This window comes from Caretta caretta, chromosome 17 (genome assembly GCF_965140235.1).
Source record: "Caretta caretta isolate rCarCar2 chromosome 17, rCarCar1.hap1, whole genome shotgun sequence".
Lineage (NCBI taxonomy): Eukaryota > Metazoa > Chordata > Testudines > Cheloniidae > Caretta > Caretta caretta.
Genome location: NC_134222.1, coordinates 4,188,852 through 4,214,597, shown reverse-complemented (window position 1 = coordinate 4,214,597; position 25,746 = coordinate 4,188,852). Strand labels below are relative to the sequence as shown.

General features: G+C 50.2%; 1 protein-coding gene across 4 annotated transcripts; it reads right to left on the bottom strand.

The window, feature by feature from the left end:
• Nucleotides 1-6,493: 6,493 nt before the first annotated feature.
• Nucleotides 6,494-19,776, bottom strand: NLE1 (notchless homolog 1). 4 transcript variants are annotated; one of them, XM_075120860.1, is made up of 13 exons: nt 19,669-19,775; nt 18,546-18,689; nt 17,645-17,862; nt 17,351-17,430; nt 16,638-16,714; nt 13,921-14,018; nt 12,339-12,531; nt 11,343-11,478; nt 10,911-10,957; nt 10,497-10,699; nt 10,018-10,177; nt 9,751-9,821; nt 6,494-8,823 (listed from the first exon to the last, which is right to left on the bottom strand). In XM_075120860.1, exons 1-13 carry the CDS (start codon nt 19,684-19,686, stop codon nt 8,811-8,813), a joined length of 1,458 nt encoding a protein of 485 aa, XP_074976961.1. In that variant the 5' UTR covers nt 19,687-19,775; the 3' UTR covers nt 6,494-8,810. The 4 variants fall into 4 exon arrangements, with proteins under 4 accessions (XP_074976961.1, XP_074976963.1, XP_074976962.1 ...); XM_075120862.1 differs by having other exon boundaries at nt 11,343-11,454; XM_075120861.1 differs by having other exon boundaries at nt 18,546-18,703; nt 19,669-19,711.
• Nucleotides 19,777-25,746: the final 5,970 nt, after the last annotated feature.

Genomic DNA, 25,746 nt, shown 5'->3' with positions numbered 1-25,746 from the left:
TCCGGTACCTTTCGGAGAGGGGGGAGGTTTTAGTACCCTTTGGCATTTGTATGGCACAATTTCGTCTTGCTTTCACCTGCCTGGAATGAAGATGTTAATATTGGGTTCCAGAGGAACAGCCGTGTTAGTCTGTATTCGCAAAAAGAAAAGGAGTACTTGTGGCACCTTAGAGACTAACCAATTTATTTGAGCATGAGCTTTCGTGAGCTACAGCTCACTTCATCAGATGTTTACCGTGGAAACTGCAGCAGACTTTATATACACACAGAAATCATGAAACAATACCTCCTCCCACCCCACTGTCCTGCTGGTAATAGCTTATCTAAAGTGATCAACAGGTGGGCCATTTCCAGCACAAATCCAGGTTTTCTCACCCTCCACCCCCCCACACAAATTCACTCTCCTGCTGGTGCTAGCCCATCCAAAGTGACAACTCTTTACATAATCAAGTCGGGCTATTTCCTGCATAGATCAAGGTTTTCTCACATCCCCCCCACCCCCATACACACACAAACTCACTCTCCTGCTGGTAATAGCTCATCTAAACTGACCACTCTCCAGGTTTAAATCCAAGTTAAACCAGAACATCTGGGGGGGGGGGGGGTAGGAAAAAACAAGAGGAAACAGGCTACCTTGCATAATGACTTAGCCACTCCCAGTCTCTATTTAAGCCTAAATTAATAGTATCCAATTTGCAAATGAATTCCAATTCAGCAGTTTCTCGCTGGAGTCTGGATTTGAAGTTTTTTTTGTTTTAAGATAGCGACCTTCATGTCTGTGATTGCGTGACCAGAGAGATTGAAGTGTTCTCCGACTGGTTTATGAATGTTATAATTCTTGACATCTGATTTGTGTCCATTTATTCTTTTACGTAGAGACTGTCCAGTTTGACCAATGTACATGGCAGAGGGGCATTGCTGGCAGATGATGGCATATATCACATTGGTGGATGTGCAGGTGAACGAGCCTCTGATAGTGTGGCTGATGTTATTAGGCCCTGTGATGGTGTCCCCTGAATAGATATGTGGGCACAATTGGCAACGGGCTTTGTTGCAAGGATAAGTTCCTGGGTTAGTGGTTCTGTTGTGTGGTATGTGGTTGTTGGTGAGTATTTGCTTCAGGTTGCGGGGCTGTCTGTAGGCAAGGACTGGCCTGTCTCCCAAGACTTGTGAGAGTGTTGGGTCATCCTTTAGGATAGGTTGTAGATCCTTAATAATGCGTTGGAGGGGTTTTAGTTGGGGGCTGAAGGTGACCGCTAGTGGCGTTCTGTTATTTTCTTTGTTAGGCCTGTCCTGTAGTAGGTAACTTCTGGGAACTCTTCTGGCTCTATCAATCTGTTTCTTTACTTCTGCAGGTGGGTATTGTAGTTGTAAGAAAGCTTGACAGAGATCTTGTAGGTGTTTGTCTCTGTCTGAGGGGTTGGAGCAAATGCGGTTGTATCGCAGAGCTTGGCTGTAGACGATGGATCGTGTGGTGTGGTCAGGGTGAAAGCTGGAGGCATGCAGGTAGGAATAGCGGTCAGTAGGTTTCCGGTATAGGGTGGTGTTTATGTGGCCATTGTTTATTAGCACTGTAGTGTCCAGGAAGTGGATCTCTTGTGTGGACTGGACCAGGCTGAGGTTGGTGGTGGGATGGAAATTGTTGAAATCATGGTGGAATTCCTCAAGGGCTTCTTTTCCATGGGTCCAGATGATGAAGATGTCATCAATATAGCGCAAGTAGAGTAGGGGCTTTAGGGGACGAGAGCTGAGGAAGCGTTGTTCTAAATCAGCCATAAAAATGTTGGCATACTGTGGGGCCATGCGGGTACCCATAGCAGTGCCGCTGATCTGAAGGTATACATTGTCCCCAAATGTGAAATAGTTATGGGTAAGGACAAAGTCACAAAGTTCAGCCACCAGGTTAGCCGTGACATTATCGGGGATAGTGTTCTTGACGGCTTGTAGTCCATCTTTGTGTGGAATGTTGGTGTAGAGGGCTTCTACATCCATAGTAGCCAGGATGGTGTTATCAGGAAGATCACCGATGGATTGAAGTTTCCTCAGGAAGTCAGTGGTGTCTCGAAGATGTTAATATTGTGTGTTTCCATAGCACCTTTCTGTTCTGAAGGACACCTGAGAACTTTACAAACACGTCCCTATAGTGCCACTGACTCCTCTGCAGTGCAGAGGCCACCCAACCTGCACACAGTACCCCACACAAACAGTAGAGGGAGAGGAAATTTTGGCCAAGGACCCCCGAACTAGGTTACGAAAAGCAGCCAGAGACCTTTAACTTCCACACAGGGCAGGTAAGACACGAGGCTTTAATGTCTCCACTGAAAGATTTCTACCGCTCCTCAGCCAGTCAGCCCCAGGGGAGTCAAGTTATCGACCTGGGAAAAACCAAGCGATGAGCTGAGCCCCTGGGATTGGGATTCTGCCATTTTGCCAAGATGACAGATAAACCACTAAATGAGCCTTCTGCGTTGGTGAGAAGAGGCCAGAGCATTGATGCTGTATGTCAGCAGGGAGTCAAGGCCCCACTCATTTAAATGTGACCTAAAGGATCATGGTGAGGTCATCACACAGCTGGCTTGTGAATCCCCGCAGTACAGGTCTGTTTGAGTCACGGTTGGGCGAAGTGATTGCACACCACTTCCCCCTTCTTAATTACTCCTGACCTTTAACTCGTAGTCCCCAAACTTTCCTCCAAGGAGCAGCGCATCTTCTCATCCCCATCACAAAGTCCTCAGGAACCAGGTACAGTGCTAAGAGGTATTGCTTTAATGAAGGAGTTATAAGGAGTTTAATGGTGGTGTAAACAGAGGCATCATATAATTACGTACCAGAAAGTGTGAGGAGAGATCCTTGTAATAGCAGGGCTGTGTTAGCTGGATACACTTACAAGCATTCTTGTGTTAGACAAGGAACACAAATACCTGTGCAACAGGCATACCTTTGTGGCACATTTCATGAATAATTCAGCTGAAATTGGAATGAAAACACAGGAACATATACTGACATTTACACCAAACACTGGCTTTTGAAAACCTAAATATTTCAGTACATGCATTTATGTAAGGTTGACAACCCTCCAGGATTGTCCTGGAGTCCCCAGGAATTAAAGATTATGTGATTTGATGAAATCTCCAGGAATACGTCCAACCAAAATTGGCAACCCTACAACACAGCTGCTAGCCAGTCACGAAGGGCTGTATGAGTATTTTCCAGAGACAAACATTAGGGATTTTAGAAAGAGATATTTGATTATTAAAATCACATCAAAGATCTTTGGTGAAAAATGAGATTCTTACCTCACATATTTCGATTTTATTACAAGTAATAATATTTTGCACGTTTATAGCACCTTTTATCCAAGTTTTCAAAGTGTTTCAATAATCACTGGCTAGTTAAAGCTCACACCCCCACCTGGAAGAAGGCAAGAGATATATCATGCTCACTTTACCAACCATCAAAATGGCAGCCATCTCTGGGGTGGAACACAGCAGCTGTTTAACAGTACACAACTGCACCACAAAAGAGTCTGAGATATGAAGTGAGGAATGCTGTATCCACACAAAGCTGCAGAGAGAAGGATTTAGCTAGGCAGGAAGACACTTAAATTGAAGTTTGATCAAGATTCTGAGGTTACCATCACATTCTTGCAAAAAGCATCATGGGCTCTTTAACGAGCACATATGGGAAGGACCATGGGTTTATTTCACATGAAAGCTGGTGCTATGTAAATGGCAAAAATATTAATATTAGAACTTAATAATATTAGTAGCTGTGTTTCAAGGAGAATTTGCCCAATTGGTTTTTGCCACTTCACCATGTGGCTGATGGATTTGCAACCACATGACTAATCAGCTGAATGAAAATTAAAGCTGGAACATCACCTTTTGGAGGACACACAGATATTGCCAGTCACAGTGTCTGGTACCTTCATGTTAGCTCCATCTATTTGTCTAAGGTCTTCTGTTTCTCTTTTCCATGCATACTATTTAGCGTCAAATGCTGAAGCCAGAACAGAGAAGAAGAGGGGCAGAAGAGATGGTGACCACTTGGAGCTGCGTTATCTAGGTTCGGATCTGGCCAGAGGGAAAAGCTATTTGTTTGGGACTCAGCAGCCAAAAGCATCCCAGCAAATAAGTAAATCTCCCTCAAAGCTCAGGCATGCATGGCCAAGCCAGGCTGTAGGGAGTGGAGTGTCTGAGATCAACAGCTAGATGTGCAGGGCTTATCTGCTGAGATTATTCTAAACATCCCACAAGGCTTTGACGTTCACAAGCCTTGCACCGCTATCTGGTGCCTATTGCAGAGGCGTACCAGTGCCTTTGACCCCCGGCTGAGCAGGCTCAGCATTGCCAATGTTATCATGGCAGACGAGATACACCAAGGTCATATCTGGAGGAATGAAAGGAGTAACCTCATGAGCAGGTCAGGCACTGGGGCTGAAGAACTACAGCACAAATGAGACTTTGTGGAGGGAACGTCTTTCGATCTGTCCGTACAGTGCCTAGCACAATGGTCCTGGTCTGTGAATAGGGCACCTAGGGGCTATGGTAATACAAATACATATGTGATCTCCAATTAAAAAACTATTTACATAGCACCTTTCTTCCCCCAGGATCCCAAATTCATATGCACTTGAAGAGCTAAATCCAGAGGTTTTCATGAGCAATTCCTTTTTTGTGAGCCTGAACTTTCTGAAAATCTAGCCCCATATGCTTTGCTAGAGAGCATTTCAGACCAGATTGGCATCCACAATAAAGCACGTTGCTGGTTATCATTAAGGGGCAATGTTATCTCCCACCCACCCTTCTCTTGTCTGGTCTCTTTAGATTGTGCCGTCTCAGAGGCTATCTCTGATTATGTACAGTGCCTAGTTCAATGGGGGCCCAAACCTAGCATTACTGTAATATAAATAGCAAATTTCAGGATAATTTTCTGAGCCACCGAAATGCAAGCACCTCTGAAGTGAAACACAGCAACTCATTAGCATGGCCTAGTGACACTACCTACCAGTTTAGGACAGAATGCGAAGAAGCTTACCCTCATGCAACTGAAAAAGCCATGCTCAGGTTGGAGATGCATGAGCTGATCCTCTGGAGGATCTGGACAGACAGCTGGAAGTGAAAACCACAAGTTCTAATCCTTGCTCTGACAAGCTGTGGCATTGTCATCGCTCTGTACCTCAGTTTCCCCATCTGTAAAATGAGGATACCACCACTTACCTAGGAAAAGTTGGAGGGTGGATTAGCTTCTTTGAACACACAAAGCCTTAAATAACAGCTAAGTCTCTTTTAGGTTTTTCCTCCTCCATCCTGAGCAGTTATATTAAAAATAAGGCTATAGACACGTCTGGGGGGCTGACAGCTGGGAGTTCCCTTTTCATTCACCTTTGTGCTTCTGTTTTCCTCCTTCCCAAGGAGGAGAGCGACTGTAGGACAGCATTCTTAGCTGCAACTTAGAACCACCCTGCCTTCTTCCACAACTGTCACCTCAACAAAGTGTGGGTTGCTTCCCTTGTGCAGATGGACGCACAGCCTTAAAATTCAGTAAGAGGCGAGTAGAGGAAGTGTATTAATAAAGCCGTGTGTGTACAGGATATTGTGTTCTTCCCTAAAGATCTGGTGAAGATATGCCAGTTGAGCTGATTCACAGAGTGGGAGATATTAAAAGAGGAATAGTGATTGGAGAGCAGTAACTTTCTGTTCCAACTTTCTGTTGTGCTTACCGTTTCTGAAGAGCCGATAGGCTGTGGTCATTTCTGGAACAATGAATCCTGGTCTCTATCTTCCATTCAACAGCTGAAATTAGATTACCCAGACCATGCTAACAGTGCAGCATGCAGGGATGAGAAGTATCCTGCTCGGAGGAGTCTATAAAACTACAACATTCTGCGTAGCATCAGCAAAAGAATAAATAGGCAACGAGAGGATCTACTCATGACAAGCAAGAACTGAATGTTCTGTATTGGACTTGCTGTTCATGAATGCAGGCCCACAACCCTGGGATGGAGCAAGCCATGAGAAATTACAGCACTTCATGAGCCCGAGTGGGACTAACGAGCACCATTACAAAGCCCCACGGCTCTAACTAAACCAGCTTTGTGGCATTCTCACTCTCCACAGCATGGTGATTTGGGTTCGGTCAGTAACCAAAGGGAGACGGGCTATGACACGTGGAAACAATCTGTACAGAAAAACCTCCTTTGGCATAGATATTTAACTTAGGTAGGTGCTAAGCTGCACTGAATGGAGGCTGGGAACAAGGTGTGTAGGGGACAGCTGTTGTAAAGGCATCTTTGACACAGAATGCCTCAGGCTCCATTAGGTTCTGAGTCTCCCGATGTACTACAGCAGAGTCCTTTCCAGCTGAGCAATATTGGCCTTATTACCCCTTTACCTATAGGTCTAGGCTGGTTATTTCAGGTTATTAGAGTGCGGCCATCAGACATTTTTTTCTGAAATACTTAATTTTAGGAAAAACAAATAAATATGCACATGCACATGCCCAAATCATAGTAATTTATTTATATAGGGTTTTTTTTTCTTTGCAGATTCAATAATAAAAATAACAGTTATGTCTATTCTTTACTGGACCTATACAGAATAGAAACACAAATACGGTGCTTTGCTTGTTCTTGTCTTTTGTTGTTGTTTCTTCTGCTTTTTGGGGGTTGGGGTTTTTTTAAAGACTTGCTAGCTAGTAAGTCTGCTTCTGTGAAAAGTGTATGTTTGTTAATAACACTTTTCAGAGCAGCAGACTTGCTAGCTAGATGGAAAGCAGTGAAAAGTGATATTAACAAACATACAAATATCACTTTTCACAGAAGCAGACTTACTCAGGCCTGGCAAGCCAGGTTAAGCCTTGGTCGGATGGGGCGGTGGGTAGGAAAGCAGCGGGGGCCAGAGGTGATAGGGTGGATGGGTGAGGGACTGGGGGATGGAGCCCGCTGGCCCCTGCGACTGGAATCTTCCGCCACACAGCTGGAGCCCATGGCCAGAGCCTGCTGCTGCGCGGCTGGGAGTCTGAGCTCCAGTACCCCCGGGAAGGTCAGGAACTCACACTAGCTGTCTGCTCCTCTAGCATTTGTGCTTTCCGAGGGGGGGCAGAGATGGCGGCGCTTTAACGGGGCTGAGTAGTCGCGGCTCCAGCGCTGGGGCACTGTCTACACTGGCACGTTACAGCGCTCAACTGTGCATTGCTCAGGGGGGTGTTTTTTCACACCCCTGAGCGAGGAAAGTTGCAGCGCTGTAAGTGGCAGTGTAGACAAGCCCTAAATGACTTGCCCAACGTCAGAGGGAAAGCCTGTGGGAGATCAGGGACTTGAACTCATGTCTCCCAAGTCTGAGGCTACACCCCTCATCACTGGACCCTCTTCCTCTTCCTTTCCCTTTACAAGCCCATTGTTGGCATTCTCCACACCGTGTTAGGCTTGCACAGCAACCCCCAAGCCAGGATCAATCAACAACGCTAAAGTTTAGTACAGAGACTGAAAAAAAAACCCCAAACAACTGTTTGCTGAACATCCAGCACAACCCACAACAAAGGAGCGCGCTTTGGTCTTTAACGTAAATTTATTGCAATTGTGACAGAGAACTTGACATTATTCTATCTGTTCCTTATTAATCATATTTGGACTTGCACTCTTCTTAAACTTCCTTGGAAGTAAAAGTTAAATCCAGGTTGACCTGCCTCCCAAAATGTTGGGCTGCATTAACTTACACCCTGCTCCATGTTGGCTAAGAACCACTTAAATATTAACACACAGGATTTTGAAATAGGACAAGTGACACAGCTCCCTGCACCCACCTGACACAGGAAATGTACTAGATAAACTCAGTAAGGGACCAGTTCTGCACCATGGAAGTCAAGGGGAGTTTTACCATTGACTTCAAAGGCACAGGAACAGCCTTTAGAGACAACCTCAACCCTACAGACAACCTGCAACAGGACACAAGAGACACAATAGCAGCCTCATACGCCATCCTTCCTAGTGCACGGTGCACCCGAGCCAGGCAATGTGCATGGAACAGGGAGGGGTCACAGATTCACTCAGGCATGCGTGCTCACTTCTCTGCAATTCAAAGAACAACTGAGACCTGGAAACTCGACACAGCGTCTGCACCAGTTTTCATTTCACGCCTGCTCCCCCTCCTGCCCTAGTTCAGAACAAACAGCCAAGCAGAATTGGGCTCCTTAGCCTAAGGCGGGTTGGGCTATTGCCAACAGAGTGAACAATATGCAAGGGGAAAGTTTACCAGCCCAGGGGCAAAGCCACCTTGCTCCCCTCACCTGAATAACGAAGGCGGCCAAGGCTCTCTTACGTACCGGTTAAACAGTTCTTTGCCCCAGGCAAAACGGGTGAGTAGAATTTTGCAAGGTAACAGTGTGATGGTTTTCCCCATTCTCTCTCCGGAGGTCAGGAAAGGACATGCTTTTCTGTCCCCACTAAAAGCTTTAGCCCCTGCAGGCTCCATTTATAAGCAAGGCAAAAAGCATGACCAGACCCCCACCCCCTCTTCACTCTCCCTGCCAGAGAGTACAGGCTGCAGTCGTTTCAACAGAAACCAGGCTGAATCGGAACTAGTGGAGGTCCAGGGTACTCATGGTTGCAGACAAAATCATCTGGATGCAGTAGGGCAAGTTCTTTGGTTCACATTAAATCTGAATTACAATCTCCCTTCACAGAAATTAATTAGGGACAGCTAGTGTGGTGTGTAAGAAGCGGAACACCACAGTCCACGCTGAGCTAGTTAGCTGCCAGGCCCGGCCATACTGACAGGGCCAGTTAGAACTGGCGGGTTCTCTTCACTGCTCCTATCGTCTCCATCTGCAAATGAAAGGGACATTGGGTGTCACCAGCACAGCATCAGCTCCGGCTTTTGCACCGTCCGCCACAGACAGCAGAATGGCACAGCGAGGCACTTTGCACTAGATTCATACGGTGAGCGCAGTTAACTGGCCACTGGATCACGGGCGAGTCCCTGTATGCACAGGTCTGAGGGGGGAGAACAAGGGTGGAAAGAGGATCTGAGACGGATTGCTCTGGTGTCCCTTCCCCAACGCTGGCCAACTGCGAGCACAACAGTGACAGCTGGTACAGAGAACAGGGACTAAATTCTGCTGTCGTATTGACGTCCATGCATGTCTATCCCTCCACCTTGGGGAGTGGCTCCTTGCTGGGGTAGCTAGGCACAGGGTGCCAATCAATCTGGAATTTGGCCCAGCGGCCCAGAATCTGCAAGGGAAAATCTCTTTCTAAGGGGGGAAAAAGGGTTCTGGGTGTTCTGCTCAGGTCAGCTTTCCCTGAGAGCCGCGAGAGGCTCAGCCTGGGGCAGGAGACCAACGCAAGCGAAGGTCCCCAGGCACCAGAGAGCGGGTGTATCAGAGCTGAATGGAATGCAAGCTCTGCAGAAAGGCAGGAGTAGAGCCGAATGGTTTCACTGTGCAGAATTAACCGAGAACCCAAAGACCTGACTGTATTTAGACTCTAACCTCTTTGGGGCAGGGGCTGTCCCTTACTGTGTGTTTGTGCAGCACCTCACAGGAGGGTGCCCCAAACTCAGTTGGGGCTCCTATAGGACTAATCATAACAAAAGCCCAGCTTGTCAGGTGAGGCGAGAGGGTGACGGTGGGCCCAGTGGTTCTGTATACAGAACGTGCTCCTCAGTACGTTCCTTTGCAGGCCGCGTTAATATACAGAGTGCACAGAAGCCGTGCTCTTCTTCTTGGGGGACAGGTCCCAGGGGACACTTACATCCTTAAACACTTATCTTTCCCTCCGCTGGCTACTCGCTGTCCGTCTGGGCTCCAATCCACCGCAAACACCTACCAACAAAGAGAGAGAGGAACTCCCGTCACTCCTTTAGGGCCATGCAGCCCCGGTGGCAGGGAAGAACCTCAGGCCCCTGGCAGAAGACACTCCCCAACTGTTCAGAGACACTGGGGGTGGCCACAGCGTTTGAGAGCCCTCTGCCCTCTCCAGGGCGGGTTAGTGTGAGCCCCTTGGCCAACGGCATCCTACCTCGTCTGCGTGGCCGGGGAGATCAATGGCCAGCTTCCTCGTCTTGGCATCCCACACCTTCAGCGTGCTGTCACTGCTCCCGCTCACCAGCAGACGGCTGTCTGCCGACCAGGCAATCTGGTAAACCGCGGAGACGTGCCCTCTCAGGGAGGTGAGGTATCTGACAGAGAGGGGAAGGGGTGAGGAAGGGCTTCAGACACACGTGCACGCTCTGAATCGGAGAAATAAAGGGACATGCCCAAGGTCCCAGTTAGTCAGTGGCGCAGCAGGGAACCAGGAGCCCAGAGTCCGAGTGCCCTGCTCTAATCACTAGGTGCACAACCGCAAAAGCAAAAGGTAATGACCGTGTGTGCGTGTGCAAGGCTGCAGAGGGGAAGGTCCTGACTCAGCCATGGCAGGGAGACAGGCGCATTTCCTTCTGTGTTACTGCATGGAGCGAACTGCAAACATCGCGCCTGTCCTAGAACGAGAGAACCTACTTTCCCGTCCTGCCGTCCCAGAGCTTGATGGACTTGTCAAAAGAAGCACTGGCTATTATCCGGGTGTCTGGGGAGAAGAGCACTTGGTTGATCAATGCCTGGTGGCCTGTCATTCTCTCCAGCGCCTTCTTGTCCTCTGCTGGGGCCCACAGAAAGAGCGTAAAGTCATCTGATCCAGACACTAACCTTTCCGGTCCCTGCCCCTGCAATAAACAAACCATCAGCACACCCCAACACCGAGCCTCGGCTCACACAGACTGAGCCTTTCAAAGCTCAGATGCAAACCTGACGCAGACAAACTGGAGGAAATCTTTAGCAAGTCACGGAGATTCATTTATTCATTTTTTTCTCAGCAACAATGGTAGGAAGCCTGGCACGGGGGGGAGAGGGGGGCATTTCTTAACGGAAACTTACCCTGACTTGGTCGTACCTGTGCTGCGCCTTCTCTTTAAGTTCTGCCACTGTGTGCAGGAGAGAAGGGAGATTAGCGATCGGGAGGTTAAAGGAAACACGTAACATCTCTAAAGGCAGGATCTAAGATGTCTTCTCCCTCCAGATTTGTGACTCAAGAAGGATTTTGACAGGGATATTTTGAGGGGTTTAAAACAATGTCCTTTTCAGAGGGTCACACTTTTACCAACAAAATGCAGTGCTTGTGTAGCATTCCCAATCTGTGGCGTTCACGGTTTTATTTTCTAGACAGAGAAACGGAGGGGACCCAGCTCCCCAATGTGACCTTGGCACAGAAGCCAGGTCTTCTGACTCTTAGTGCTGTGCCTACCCACTAGGCCACGCTACCTCCTCCCCCTGTTCCTCTCCAGCCTGCAATGTACTTAATGCTCTTACGGGTGCTGCTCACGTCTTGCGGGTTGACAGAGGCTTCTGCAGGTTCAAAGGCCCCTGTGCGGAGAACGTAGTCGGTGCTTAGAGCCATGGTGTTCACCCAGTGCCCGTGGCCCTGCAGAGTGCGGCAGAGAATTCCCTGAAAGCAAAAAGGCTGCCTGCTTAGAAAGGGACTCACAGGGAGGCAGCAGCAGTGCGAGGATTAGACCACAGGACCTCCCGGCTACACCTTCCATCAGTTATGGACAGGGCCAGGGTCAGACCATGGGACATCCCAGCTCCTGGCCCCATCTTCAATCAGCTACAGGCAGCATGAGGGTCAGACCAAGGGACGTTCCAGCTCCCAGCCCCACTTTCAATCAGTTATTGGCAGTGCTGGGGTCAGGCCATGGTATGTCCCAGCCCGACCTTCAATCGGGCACGGGTAGCACCAAGATAAGAATATAGGAACTCCTGGCTCTCCGTCCCACCTTTGATCAAGGCTGTGCTGTCTCTCAATGTCATTCCTGACGGACAGGGCCCAAGACGTGAAGTCAAGGGTGGCCAACTCTGCATTCTCCTTGCTGATGGCTCCAGCATACGTTACCAAGTACCACAACCCACAGGGAAAACACACTCCCCCTCCTGCCAACAAGCAGCGCCAAACCCATTTCTGCCAGGCTGTCATTTATCCAGGGGAGTTCCTGTTTCTAAAGCAGCTCCAAGGATCTTCACCCCACACAACCACCCAATTCCTTTGGCCAAGGAGCAGACAAGATTCCCACTGGAAACAATCATCGCGGTTCCTTATATCCGCCAGAGGGGTGTACTGCCTCTGCCCGGAAAGCGAGCACATGCGGCTAAAGCCAGGAGGCAATGCAAGGCCAGGATGGGCGACGACTTGGTTATTTCCAGCTTTTGGGAACAACAATTAAGGTTTGATGCATCGTTTTATTTGAGCTAGCTTCCTGCCCAGGCTCTTGGTGTCAAAGTCCACACACGCCAGGCTGCCACACTTACATCCTGGCCTCTCCAGACCTTGATGGTTCTGTCCTGGGAGGAGGAGAAGAGCAGGCCGTCTCCACCCCACTTCACGCACGTGACCGACTGCGTGTGCCCGGTGAGGATCTTATCGCACCGGCCCGCAATGGTGTCCCAGATGCGGATGCTGCAGTCCTTGGAGGCGCTGGCCAAGTAGCGGCTCTCGGGATTTCTGGAAGGAAAATTGGAAGCCAGTGAAGGCGCAGGACAGCAAATCTGGCCTCCTCTTCCCCTGCATCAACTGGGTGTGCATCAGCTCCGTAGCTGGAGAAGAGTTAAGGGCATCCTTAAAAAAAGGCAACTCGCACATTTGACCTCCGCTCTCAAGCTAAGAAGGGGCAGGCCGGTTAACAGCTGGCACCAAGCCTGTAGCATGGTCACTGCACGCGCTAATCAAGGAGAGGACTGGCAGCGCCTGGAGCGCAAGGCAGTGGAAATGCTGCTCATCCCTCTCTGCAGGAGTGGAGTGAGGAGCCTGGCTGGCTGGAGACACAGATCCTGAGTTCTCCAGAGCACAGGCAGGATCCTCCACCTCCTCCCCATCCCCGCTCCTCCTTTTATAACCAGTTTTCGTTAATCCAGTTAAATGTTTCCAAATCGCTGGGATTTCCTACTCGGGAATTCAATTTGCAGGGCTCTGCTCCATGGGGGCTATTTTTAATTTTTATAACCTCTTCCAGCTTCCCCCACCTCCCCCCCCCGCCTCTCTCTGAGGTGGAGCTTTATCAGATGGAGGGAATAAAGAGCTTGTGTGGTTCATCAGCCTGCAGAAGAAATAAACCAGATGGCGGAGGTGGCTGGGGATGCAGGGGGCATGGGCAGAGCAGTCAGCATGGGCAGGGTGCATGAGGCCCAGACACCATGCGGACTGCAGCTTTCCCCCTTCGAACTCCTGCTGAGGGGTGCTGGGGAAGAGCACATCTGGCTGCTTGTTACACTCCAGGGAACCAACAAAGGGAGATGCTCGCAGCCTTAGCCATCCCCAGCCACTTTTCCCTAGGGGCCGCTTTCACTGGAGGAATCTGTGTGGGAGAACGGGTGGGCTAGTGATTGGCACACAGGACAGGGAGCCAGGAACACCTGGGTGCTAATCCCAGCTCTAACTACAACTGTCTGTGCAGCTCTGGGTAAGCCACTCCCAGCTCCCCGCGCTCTCCCCCGTGGGAGATGGAGGTAGCACAGCCTCGCCTCCCAGGAACGAGGCTGGGGTAACATTTGCACAGTGCTTTGAAAACGTAAAGCAAAGGCGACTGAAACTTACCCAAGCCTTTTATCCATCGCTCTCAAAGCTCTTCAGAAAGGAGAGCTAGCATCACTATCCCCATTATACAGCAGGGGAAACAGAGACATGAGAGCGCCGTGTAGAGCCCAAGGTCCCATCACAGGTTGGTGGCAGAACTGGGACTAGAACTTGGGTCTCCTGGCTCCCAGCCTGGTGCCCAATTCACTGGCTGCTTTTCAGCCTCACTCTGTACACACTTACTCTGCCATCACCAAGGCAAGGGGCAGGCCTCTCCCCACGGGCAAAGCAAGGAGGCTGGCCAGCCAGAAGGTCACTTACATGTGGAGTGGTTCCCAACACAGCCATGTGATCCATTTGGAGTGTCCGGCGAGCACCCTGCCAATCTGATTCCCTGTGTCTGGGTCCCAGAGAAATATCTGTGCAACAGAGCAAGCAAGGCAGCTAGATCACAGATACCACCCAACGTGCATCCCAGGGAGAGTCAAGCTCGATTTGGAAATGGCAGGTTTGCCCTTCCAGTCCGGATACTCCAGGCCAAGAATGGACCTCGGCACAGGCAGAGGGATGAAGAGTGGATTCCTTTCCTAACCTCTGCAGCCACCAGGTGACGCCCTGAGGCAGGAGATTTTGTTCACCCCCATCTTAGCCCACACTGCTGCAAAACCATCAGCCATCAAATTATCCAGCTCTTTTCGTAAACCCGCTCCAGCTGTCGACACCCGGTGCCAGCGGGTTACTGAACGCTTGCTGAGTGCTGGGAGAGCCAGAACATGCTAAATGGTGGTTATTATCGGACTCTGTGGGTGGGACACATGCTGGCTTTTTGTTGGGTTTTTCTTGCCCTCTGAATAATGCTCCTCCAAGGAGCTGAGGCATTAATCATGTGCTCAGTGAGAACCCAGGGGAGGCCAGGAACTGGAGCAGAACAGCTAACAGGGTTAGTTTAAACCCGAACTGCCTCCCGAGTGGCACTTTACTGCAGATGCTTGTCAACTAGTTAACAAAGAGTTAACAGTATAAATGGGCCATCTCCAGGCTGCCAGCAGGCCAGGCAGCTCTCAGGCTCCTCTGGTCTCATGCCTCTAAACAGATCCCAGGGGAAGTCCATCCCCCTCTTCTTAGCGTGGTTCAATCCCAGCTGACTCAGAACAGAGGCAAACGAAGGAGGCTGTTGTTTTGGTGACTGGGTTAGGAGTCATTGTTAGCAGCGCTCCAGCAGTGCCTACAGGTCCCTGCTGAGTCGGGAGCCTCATTGCGCTAGGTGCTGTATAAACACACAGCAAGAGACCTGAGAGGGAAAGGAAAGATTATCATCCTCATTTTACAGAAGGGAAACTGAGGCCTGGCGAGATGAAAGGACTTGCCCAAGATCACACAGGGAGGCTGCAGGAGAGCTGGGAACAGAACTCTCAGTCCCAGGCCCACTTCTCAACCACACCACCATCCCGCACGGCCGCTCAGAAAGGCTACCCACAGTCAGGCCCAGCTTGCTACACTGAGGAGAGAAGCCCCTCTGGGAGGGTGCCCGGCAGGCCCTGTGCCCTGAAGGAGCAGTTTCCAGCAGGGACAGCTCAGCCTGGGGTTCTGAAATAACAAAACCTCTCAGTGGTGGCAACATCATCTAGACCCAAATTCAAAAGGCACAAGCATGTCCCAGTGCCGCTCCCCAAGCGAAGAGCTACCTCCCTGAGGCCCGTTCCCAGCAAGCAAGCAGCCTCCCAAACGAGGAGCCAACCCTTTAAGGTACAGCACAGGCTGCCCTGTGCTTCTGCCGGGATACAAGCCCCAGATCTAGCCACGGGGTCACCAACGCAGCAAGAGCGGCACGGGACTACGTCAGGTCCGTGGGGAGTGGCCTTGCTTCAATGCCGCTCACCCAGCTCCCGGGCTCGGAGACAGGAAGAAGCTGAGCCAGTGACAGACACAGAAAACAAGCCCTGGGGAGCGTTAAGCAGGGAGTTGGCTCTGACACCCTGGCGGGTGCAGGAGAGAATTCAATGCCACTGCTGCTTGCAGGTTTAAACACACGCCCCCACCTTGGAGACCGATGGCATTAGCCTGCAGCAGAGCCCGGCTCAGCATGGCCTAGTGCGTAGGGCACCAGCCTGGGATTCTGGAGACCTGGGTTCTACCCCCAGCTCTGCCGGTGACCTCGAGCAAACCACCAGTCTCTGGGCCTGTTTCCCTTCCCCTTCCTTTGTCCTGCCTACTTTGGGGCAGGTCTGTCTGGGTCTCTCCAGCCTCTAGGGCAGTGAGGCCCTGATCGCAGCCGGGGCCTTTAGGCACTGCTGTCGTTCATAACAAAACCACCACCAGAATCCACAGCAGGACCTAGGTTGAATCAGCAGCTGCACTGGCGAGGGGGTGATACCAGCAAGGCACCCGCCATCAGGCTCCAGAGACATTCACTGCTCTGCAGGTGCCAGCCAAAGGCACGGTGTCTGCAGCCGGTACTCCCCCCCAACTAGACCAAGGGAATGTCCAGGAGCTGGTTTCCCAACCATGCAGCATTGAGAGCTGCCTGCAGGGGGCAGCACAGGACACAATGTACCAGCCAACCCAGCCTGCTCAAAGGATCTTTGGTGTCAATGAACCCAGCAGCCTGCAGATCTCCTGGCCGGGGATGTGCCTCCGAGCCCCGTGGGAATGCCTGGGAGAGTAGCTAAAGTGCAGGTGTGTTCCATAGGCCTAGACGCGACGACTATCCCAGGAGCAACCCCGCATCAATCATAACCCAGCCATGCCCAATTTCCCTCGAGGCTGCAGGGATTCTTGCTCTCCACTTCAATGCCCGGGTTTGAACAAAGCCCCAACCGCGTTACTCCTTCCACGGCTGTCAGAGGAGGAGCAGACCCATCGCCTGGGAGGCCAGTGCTGGCCCAGTCTGGTTTCAGTCCATCGATGGGGGGCGAGGGCTCCCCCAGAGAGGAAGAGGGCTCTCCACGAGATGTCACCAAGGCAGATTTCCCCCACACCCCAGGTCTGGCCCAACACAGAGGAATCCGGCCCCTCGCTGAGCCGAAGCCGACAAGTACCTGACTGTTTTTGCACCCTGAGGCGAGCTTCCTGCCATCGGGAGACCAGGCGATGCTGAGGACCCAGTGCCTGTGACCTGCCGACGGGAGAGAGTGCAGGGGTGAGGAGAGCCCCCCATCCTGGAGCTGTCCCTGTCCTCAAGGGGCAGCTGTGGTCCAGAGGAAGGGGGGGGGAGAAGGACCAGGACTCCCCTGCACTTGTCCCAGCCAGTCTGACTCCCTGCGCTTTGCTGGCCCACAGTGAGCAGATGCTCTTCTTGTTGAGCCGTGGCCCGGGCACTCGCAGAGCACCTCCAGGGAGGCCTTTCCAAAGGGCAGGGAACAGCCAGGCCCAGGAATCGAGGCCCGGAGACACTCGAGGCAGCTTGCACGCATCCATGGTGCTCACTCTGCGATGTGCTCCTCACACCGAGCTGGCACCAGGCCCCAAGCTTTGGAACGCGATCACACGGCACACATGGGGGAACCGAGAGGGGGAGGCAAGTCACTGCAATGAGCCCAGCTCAGTGGCTTTCCCCCAAAGGGGGTGGGAGGCAGTGGCTGGGGCGACCCGGTGAACTCATCAGCGTTACAACAGAGCCATCAATAGTCTCTGGTGCAGGAGCGACTCAGGGAACCCAGGGGCCACACTCTGCAGACCAGAGAGGCTATTGGGAGGGGTGGGCACAGACTCAGAACACCCCATGCATTCCCCCCTCACCCGCTGCACCCACCTTTGGCAGTGAAGTGTGGCGTCTCCGTGCTGAGGTCCCAGAAGCGCACAGTGGTATCACCGGAGCCGCTTGCCAGGTACCTGAGATGGTGAGGAACAGGCTGTCTGGGCTCAGGGCGGCAGGCGGTGCCGATGCTCCTTCCCGGTCCGTTCTCCCCACCCCACTACCTAGCCTGTCTCCCCATTACCAGGGCGTTATAAACTTCGGCAGCCCTGGTCCCCAGCCAGCCCAGCCATTCGGCGCTGCCCTGCCTCCCCACCCAGAATCCCCAGCACTCCTGCTGCCCCCCCTTACTTTCCGGTGGGGCTGAAGGCTACGGAGATGACAGCCTCAGTGTGCCCCTCCAAAGAGCTGGTGCATCGCGTCACCGCCCGCACTTTGAACACGGCCTGGGGCTGGTAGATGATGTCAAGGACTCTCTCCGTCTCCACCACCTGCCCCGCCAGGGTATTCTCCAGCGACGTGACGATTTCAGCATCGTGGACGTAGAAGGCCAAGGGCAGCGGCTCCTCCTGTATGAAAAGAGGCAGAAGCACTAACTTGGGGCAGATTTAGGCAGGACTGGCTCATACAGCCCTCCTGTTCCCTGTCCCCCCCACCCCGCCATAGGAAAACAGTTTGGGATCCCGTGTGCTTCCCGTTACCCCTTCCCAGGGCAGCAGCAAGCTGGGGAAGATGTACTTGCTCAGAATTGAGGCAGTGGTTGACAGATCTGCCCTGGGGCAGATGGGAAAGACCCCGCCTCAGTCCCTCTCTGTGCCAATCCCTGAGCATCCAGGGAGTCCTGGGGTCAGAGTCCCGGGCAGAGCAGGCGCAGGCAGTGCTATGAATGGCGTCTATACAGGAGGACCAGAGCCGTGGGCGTGGCAGCAGAAATCCCATTGCTCATCTCTCACTTTCCCACAACTGTCTGATGCGGCAGTCCTGGCCACCCGGTCTGGATTCCTGCTGGGTTAGCACCCCTGGAGCCTTGCCGGTCTGGATCCTGCTGGGTTAGCACCCCTGGAGCCTTGGCCCAACAGGAGTGGTTCCCAACACACTCAGCATCCCAACACACTCAGCACTGCCAAGAGAAGCCCCATCCCTCCGTGCAGTCCCACTCCCCAGATGGGGCTGGGACGAAGCCTGTGGATACCCGCAGTTTGCTGCCCCCCCCTTATAGCAGTGGGGGGGGCACAGGCTCCTTGGGAAGTACCTTCTGGAGCAGCGCGTTGCAGACCAGCTGCAGCTTCTCGGGCGTGATATCGATGGGCACGTCAAAGGGGGACCCCAGGATCTCGCCAGCCTCATCTTTGAACAGGATCAGCAGCCTCTCCACGTCCCCTTGCATCGTGGCAACCTGCAAGCACATTCCTGCATCGGGGGTGAGCCCCACACCAGGCGCAGCGCGACTATAAATCAAACCCACCGCTGCCAAAGGGAGCTTTGATAGAGATTGGCACCAGCAAAACCCACACACTGCTGAGTATACCACAGCCAGAGAGCTCCCTATGACCAGACGCTCTGCATCTCTACAGGGACTGTCATCAGAGGATCTCTAGATGCTTTCCTGCCATTAGCCCTCACACCTCCCCCCCCTCCACCCCGCCCATTGTCCCCATTTTACAGGTTGGGAAATAGACACAAAAGGCCTGGCGGAGACAGGTACAGAACCCGGGAAGCCTGACACCCAGCCCCACCATCTACCTGTTAACCCGAGATACACTGTTAGCCTGCCCAATTCCACTCAGTGCAGTGCTCCAGAGTCCAGACCTTTCCTCCAAGGGCACCATGTCAGCACCCGCAACCATCCCCATGCATTACTGGGACACGCTGGCTTGGGCTCCTTTGCCCGAGTAACCCCAAAGCTCAGATCATTCGGCCAACGCTTCCCATCTGCAGCACAACCCCCTCCCGCCACAAACTCTTTCCCTGGGGCTGGGGAGGGAGGTTCCAAAAAGCTCAGGGCCTGATTCACTCCCGCAGCTCCTTGCTACCTGCCCAGGTAAATCTCCCAGCCCAGACTGGACACCACCTGCTGCAGCGGGGTCTCTCCTACGCTCAGCCGCCCCTTCCTGGCAGCTGGGGGGAGGGGGGTTTAAACACCACCCCACGGTCCGGCTTTACAGTGGGAGGGACGCCCTCCTTCAATCCCAGAAGCAGCTAGGACTCCCCCAAGTAAGGAAGGGATGGGGCAGGGCTCCCCCTTTGGGCTGCTCTGGGTTCGTTTGCAGCCACAGGGCTCTCCCGGGGGGCCAGCAAGCAGCTCTTGCTGGAAGGGTTTTGGTTAGGGACACCTCCTCTGCCCCCTCCCCAAGCCCCAGCAAATCCCCACTCACCTGGGCAGCCCCAGCCATGTGTTTACTGCAGCCCTGCCCACGTGGAGAGGAAATGGTGAGCTCATCTCTGTGCGCCGGGGCTGCCGCTCGGCCGGGAAGCTCTGCTTCCACCTGCTGGAGAAGAGAGGCTATAGCAACCGATCCTTGGACAAAGGGAATTGCAGCTGTGATGTAGACACACATCTGGGTCAAGCTGACATAGGACAAAAAAAAATTCCCGGGGCAGATTTCTGCACAAACAACGTGCGGGTGAGGGAGAGAGAAAATAACCAGCCTTAAAAACCGAGCATCTGGTGGCAAGGTGTCAGGAAAAAGAGAGAATAGAGAAAAGAATGGGAGTATTTTAGTTATTCCACTCGACTGTAAAAGAAAGACACACCAAATGAGGGCACAGGAATCTATCTGGGTTCTGGCAGTGGGGAAACATCAAATGTTTTTCAGCTTCATGAGTAGTAACTAGTGTGTTTAAAAGGATCCAGTCATGTTAACAGGCATTAAACCACTCCACAAATGGCCTCACCTATGTTCCCAAGATCACCTTAGCTTATTCACATGTGTTTGGGTAAAAATGCAATGTACTTTTCTACAGTGACCCTGCTTCTTTGTATTTTGCACCTCTTAGCTGGACAGGGAAAAAGAGGTGACTCAGTTTCACTTCATTCTACAGCTGTCATGTTTAGACCATCTGCAATGGCTGGGTTACAAACCTTGTCAAAGACTAGGTCACCGTAAACATACAGACCAAAACCTATTTCTTTTGGTAATTTAATGGAAACCTCTCTCTCTCAGACTCTGCCTCCTAGGGTTTGTAGATCTTAGCCGTGGCTTTTATGAAACCTATTCTGGGGCCTAGCTCAATTTGGCAGCATCCCTCTGAAAGAGCAGGAGCCTTTAGGTCTCAAATCAGAGATTTATTGTAGTCATGTAGTCTGACCTCCTGCAGAACGCAGGCCAGAGAGCCTGCCCCGAAATTTCTGCATCAAGTCCATAATTTCTGAGAGAGCTAAAGCATCTTTTAGAAAGACCTGCAGTCATGACCCCAGAACGTCCCTCATCCTTCAACAAGTTCCATGCAGGCAGAACCTGATTCCCATGGAGCTCGTTACAGGATCAGGGCCTTAGACGGTACATACCACCCTCTTCCATTACGCACCATACTGATGGTAATCACTTGTTACTCCTCAGCAAAGACTCAGCAGAGAGCTGCAGAAAATATTGGTACAATCTGATATTCTAGTTCCAGAGCATTTTGACAGATTAAAAAAAGAGGAACCATCTAAATAGTTTGGGAGGAAGCAAAGAGTCTGCTTTGATAAATTAATACCTAGTGCTTCTGTAGCATTTTTCATGTTGATCTCAAAGCACTTCACAAAGGAGATCAGTATCATTCCCTCCTGGCTCACAACAAAGATCAGATCCTTTGTCAAACTCAGAAAAATCCAAATTATTGTCAGACCTTCCCACAGCTATTTCCATCCTCATCCCTGGCCTTTCTTTTCATTGACTTTGTCACTAAGATACTGGTAACATTTTCAAAAGCACTTAAGTGACTTAGGAACCTAAGGCTCATTTTCAAATGTGACATAGCACTTTAAGGCAATGGGATTTAGGCTCCTAAGTGCCCAAATCGCAGGCAAGTTTGCAAATTGTAACCACTCAAGATTTCACACTTAATTTCCTCCCCCCTATTTCAGAATTGTAGGACTTCCGACAGTGAAGGGACCGGGCATAATATGAGGGTGCTGGGAGGGCTTCCCCTACACATCTCACCAGTGCCCCTCAAGCCTGACCTGTGGCACCTTGCTATTCCAATCCCGGGCTCCCCACTATACACAGTCCTGCAGCCCCCACCCCCTTGTTATTTCCAGATCTGGCTCCTTCCCTGCTTAATCATTTCCAAGTTTTGCAAAGCAGAGACCAGACCACCACCTGACTTATTTTCACTTCTGAAGGAACAGAACTTAAAGAGGCAAAAGCCAAATACATGAACACATTCTACTAACCACCTAAGGATGCTAATTACTGTTATTTAGGCACCACAGCTACCCTCAGAAGAACGGGTTAGAACTTGCTTGGATTTCCATCCCTCTTTCCCGACATCTTCCAATTAGCCCACGTGTTGCATGATACACCACTTTCGGCTGCGTCATGGTCCCTTTTTGATTCTTCTACGTGGCAAGGAGGTGGATTTCCCTAGTGTTTCATATTGTGAGGGCACCTGCTTGCAAGAAGTTGCCAGGTGTGTAAAACTGTTCAGTGATAGCTATCTAGATACTTAAATGGCCCCTACTATCACAGTATTGGAGCACCTCACAATTTTTACTGTACCTATCCTCATCCTACCTCTGTGAGGTAGGGAAATGCTATTATTCCCATTATACAGACAGGACCTGAGAGACTAAGTGACTTTCCCAAGGTCAAACAAGATGTCTGTGGCAGAGCAGGAACTGAAGACAGATCTCCCACAGGCCAGTCTCGTGCTCTAACCAGTAGGCCATCCTTCTCCTACGCGTCCCCTTGAGAACATGGGTTCAATAATGCCTTGATGTAAAGCTTGATTTTAGGCTGTGTTTATCCCCAACTATTAGGCTTGTGTCAAAAGCATCAGCATTTATGGAAAAGGCAAACAGCATTCCAGCTGGAAAGAAGTCATTGGCTCCCACCATGCACCACCCAGACTGCTGCTGTCTCTGCATAGCTAGCTTTGCAACTCTCTGCTTATATGATAGGATCTGAAGAAGCGTCCTCCTGGAGTGTCTCCCCACCCAGACAACACTAGAGCAAGGTACCTGGCTGATACACCTTTCTTCAGTGTAGGCTACAAGTTCTGCGGCAGCTTCATTTAATTTTTTTTTAATTGAGGTTCTAAAAAGAATTAAATATGACAACGAACAATGCAATCTGAACCAGAGCCCTGCCATTATTTATTCTGATTTAAACATCCCATTAATTTTGTATCATGCCCACAGTACCAGTTTTCAATAGGCAGCAGATTTGTGCCTACATAACAGTGGGGAAGGGGAACCTAGGGCTTCCAGCAGCCAGGGAGGCAGTTTGAGATTGTAGGATAAGCTGGTGCTAAAATGGACAGAGAAATAGTTTTCAGAGTAGCAACCACGTTAGTCTGTATCCACAAAAAGAAAAGGAGGACTTGTGGCACCTTAGAGACTAACAAATGTATCTGAGCATAAGCTTTCGTGAGCTACAGCTCACTTCATCGGATTTAGATAAAGTGAGCTTTTTAGAGAAATAGTTGACAGCTAAACTAGCATTGTTCCATTTGAGAAACACCCCATTATAACAGAGAGGAGTTCACAGTTCTCAGACACTGCAGCAGTTTACAATTTCTCCACAGTGATAAGCATTTCTGCACAGCACAGGTGCTGACGCACATTTCTACAGCAAGGAACAGACAGGGCTCTGGCATCTATAGTGCCCGGTCCACTGAGGGCTCCAAAGCAGCAGCAGGGTTCAATTTAACAATGTAGGATCCACTTTACAGCGGAAAGGTAGTGCTTTCAAAGATGCCTCTCTACCACAGGCATACTTGCTATGAATGAATGCATGCTAGTTAGGTAGATGCCCACCCAACAGGAGAGAGAGAGAGAGAACGAACAGAAGGGGAATAACAGAGTGAGCTTTGCCATTAAATCCCATTGAGAAAAGGGGCCTCCTTATCACCCCTGAAATTCAGGTGCAGAGGAAGGCAACATTTCAAGAGTTTAGGACACGTGCCTGCGTTCTGCATTTTGTCTCCTTTGGTTTTGCGTTATGCCACAAGAAGGCAGTAGCCATCTCCCACGTCCAACACGTGGCGGAGGAGTGCACAGTTAGAAGACTGGAGGGTGAACTGCAACACCTTGCTACTCTCCATGATGTAACAGTTTGATGGCTGGAAAAAAACCCCAAGAAACTAGATATTGACTTGTGATGCAAACAAAAGAAGATTTTGGGGAGCATTAGTCAGAGTAAGAGGCTACACAAGCCAGCACCCAGGAAGAAAAATTACTCAGTTTAATTTGTTTCATCATAGTTTAGAGGTGGCATTTTCTAAAAGTGCGTAACAAAGACAAGGTTCAATATCATATTTTCTAGAGCATCTCCTCGTATCTTATCTTCATTACAGACCCTGATTAAATGAGCAGCCAAACTGATCCGTAGGGAGATTTAATGGACCTGCAGTTCATTGACATTCACCATAAAGAACGAAACGGGCTGGGTGCCGATAACTTTCCCTTCCAGCACAGCCCAAGTGGAATACACCCACAGGAATAGAGGCTCATATTGCAACTTTAGAAGTCAGTGGATAACAGAAGTTCTGAGTGCTTTATGGAGAGAAAAGAAAGGATTAATATATGTACACCCTGAATGAGGCAACAGCCACTATTGCTTCCCTAGTAGCTGAGAACAGCCTAATTCTTGAACAGTGCTTAATGTTTGCCAACTGCTGGAGCTAAGTAGCTTAGACAGGAACAGTCATATTACCTATAAGCATTAATTTGACAGACAGTCTAGACAATAGCACTGGACTAAGGGTTAACAGCCCACAGAGCTTTAGCTTTGCTCCTGAAGGCTGGTAGATAAGACTTGATGCCATTTCTGTGTGTAGGTCGGGGCCTTTGCTTCCACGCTATCCTTCCTTGATGTATTTACCTGAACCTGGTGAGTTTACATTTCCTCTGAAGCCGGTAAATGGCTAATACTGGGAGACAGCAGTTTGGATTCAGTGATAAGTCTTGGCTTTCCCAGCAGGAAGAGATTGGATTCTGAGGCAGTCAGACACAAAATACTGTGTTAGTGTCTGTCTTCCAATGCCCCACTGTGACTTTGAGGAAGCTTTTTCTCCTTCCCTGCCAACTTCCGTGATCCTGCAGTGGAGTCAAAATCCTGTGCTTGTGACAAGTTGCTATGATTTAAGTGCAGAAACCCTCAGAAGCTGGGCTGGGAAGGAAAACTTGTTTAAACAAATAACTCCAATGATAAAAACACAAGGCTCCTCACCACTAGTCTTCTACCATCTTAGAACTTGAGCAGAGTAAACTGGTCTTTATTCTGATATACTCTTGTAGACAGCCTAGATAGTCGTAAGTTTCTGAAAACTCAGCAACTAATTACTGCTGTGTGCCAAGTAAATATTCTTTGGCATGTTCCATTCACTTGCTGTAACAGTACATAGCTTCTGCAACCTCAGTTTAACTACAAATGTCACGTCATCAGGGACTTCCACTGAAACGTATCAGTAGGATGTGACATGCATTTACCACTAGATGCTTTACCACTAGAACGGTAAAGCTGTAACTGAGAGTCTGTGAAGTCATACATATGCGAAATCACAACAGACATGGGCATAAGGTGATCACAGACTTGCAGACAAATCTCAAATCACAAAAGCACAAAGGATCAATCGCCTGAGTTTTCTAAGTTGATGCATATGCATGTAGTACGGATTTGTCAGTGTTTGATAGTAGCTGTATTTTTTCTAGCAGTCATGGTTCTACAGAAGCCTTCTTGCTTCAGTCAGAAGCACTACATTACAAGAAGGTAAGAAGACACAGACACTTCATAAGCCTGAATTGTTAGGAGCTGTGCTCAATTTTCATATCGTATCCAGGACATTGCAAAGGTTGTTGGCTCCCCACCCTGTACCACTGCATGGATAGTGTGATGTTGAGTGCTATTCCGGGGCAGCTCTAGGGTGTCAGTTCCCCCAGAAAAATCTCACTGTTACAACTTAAGTTTTTCTACTCTTTCAAAAGCTTGTTTTCCAAACCAGTGATTCCCTCAGGAGCATCACAGGTACTTATTCTATGCTTTTCTAAATTGATACTTCATTTTCTTTTAAGAGACCAAGTTTATCATATTTAAAAACTTCATTTTGCTAAACTTCTATGCATAATTTCCACCAGGAAAAAATTTAAACTAGCCAATATATGGGCATTTCCATTAAGGACACTAAGTCTGGCCCACCATAACTAACCAGCCAAAGAGGCATTTCAGGATTTTTTCCCCCCCCATAAAAGCAAAGAGGAGACCCATGCATAAAAGATATGTAGGAAAAAATCAAATGCCATCAAAACA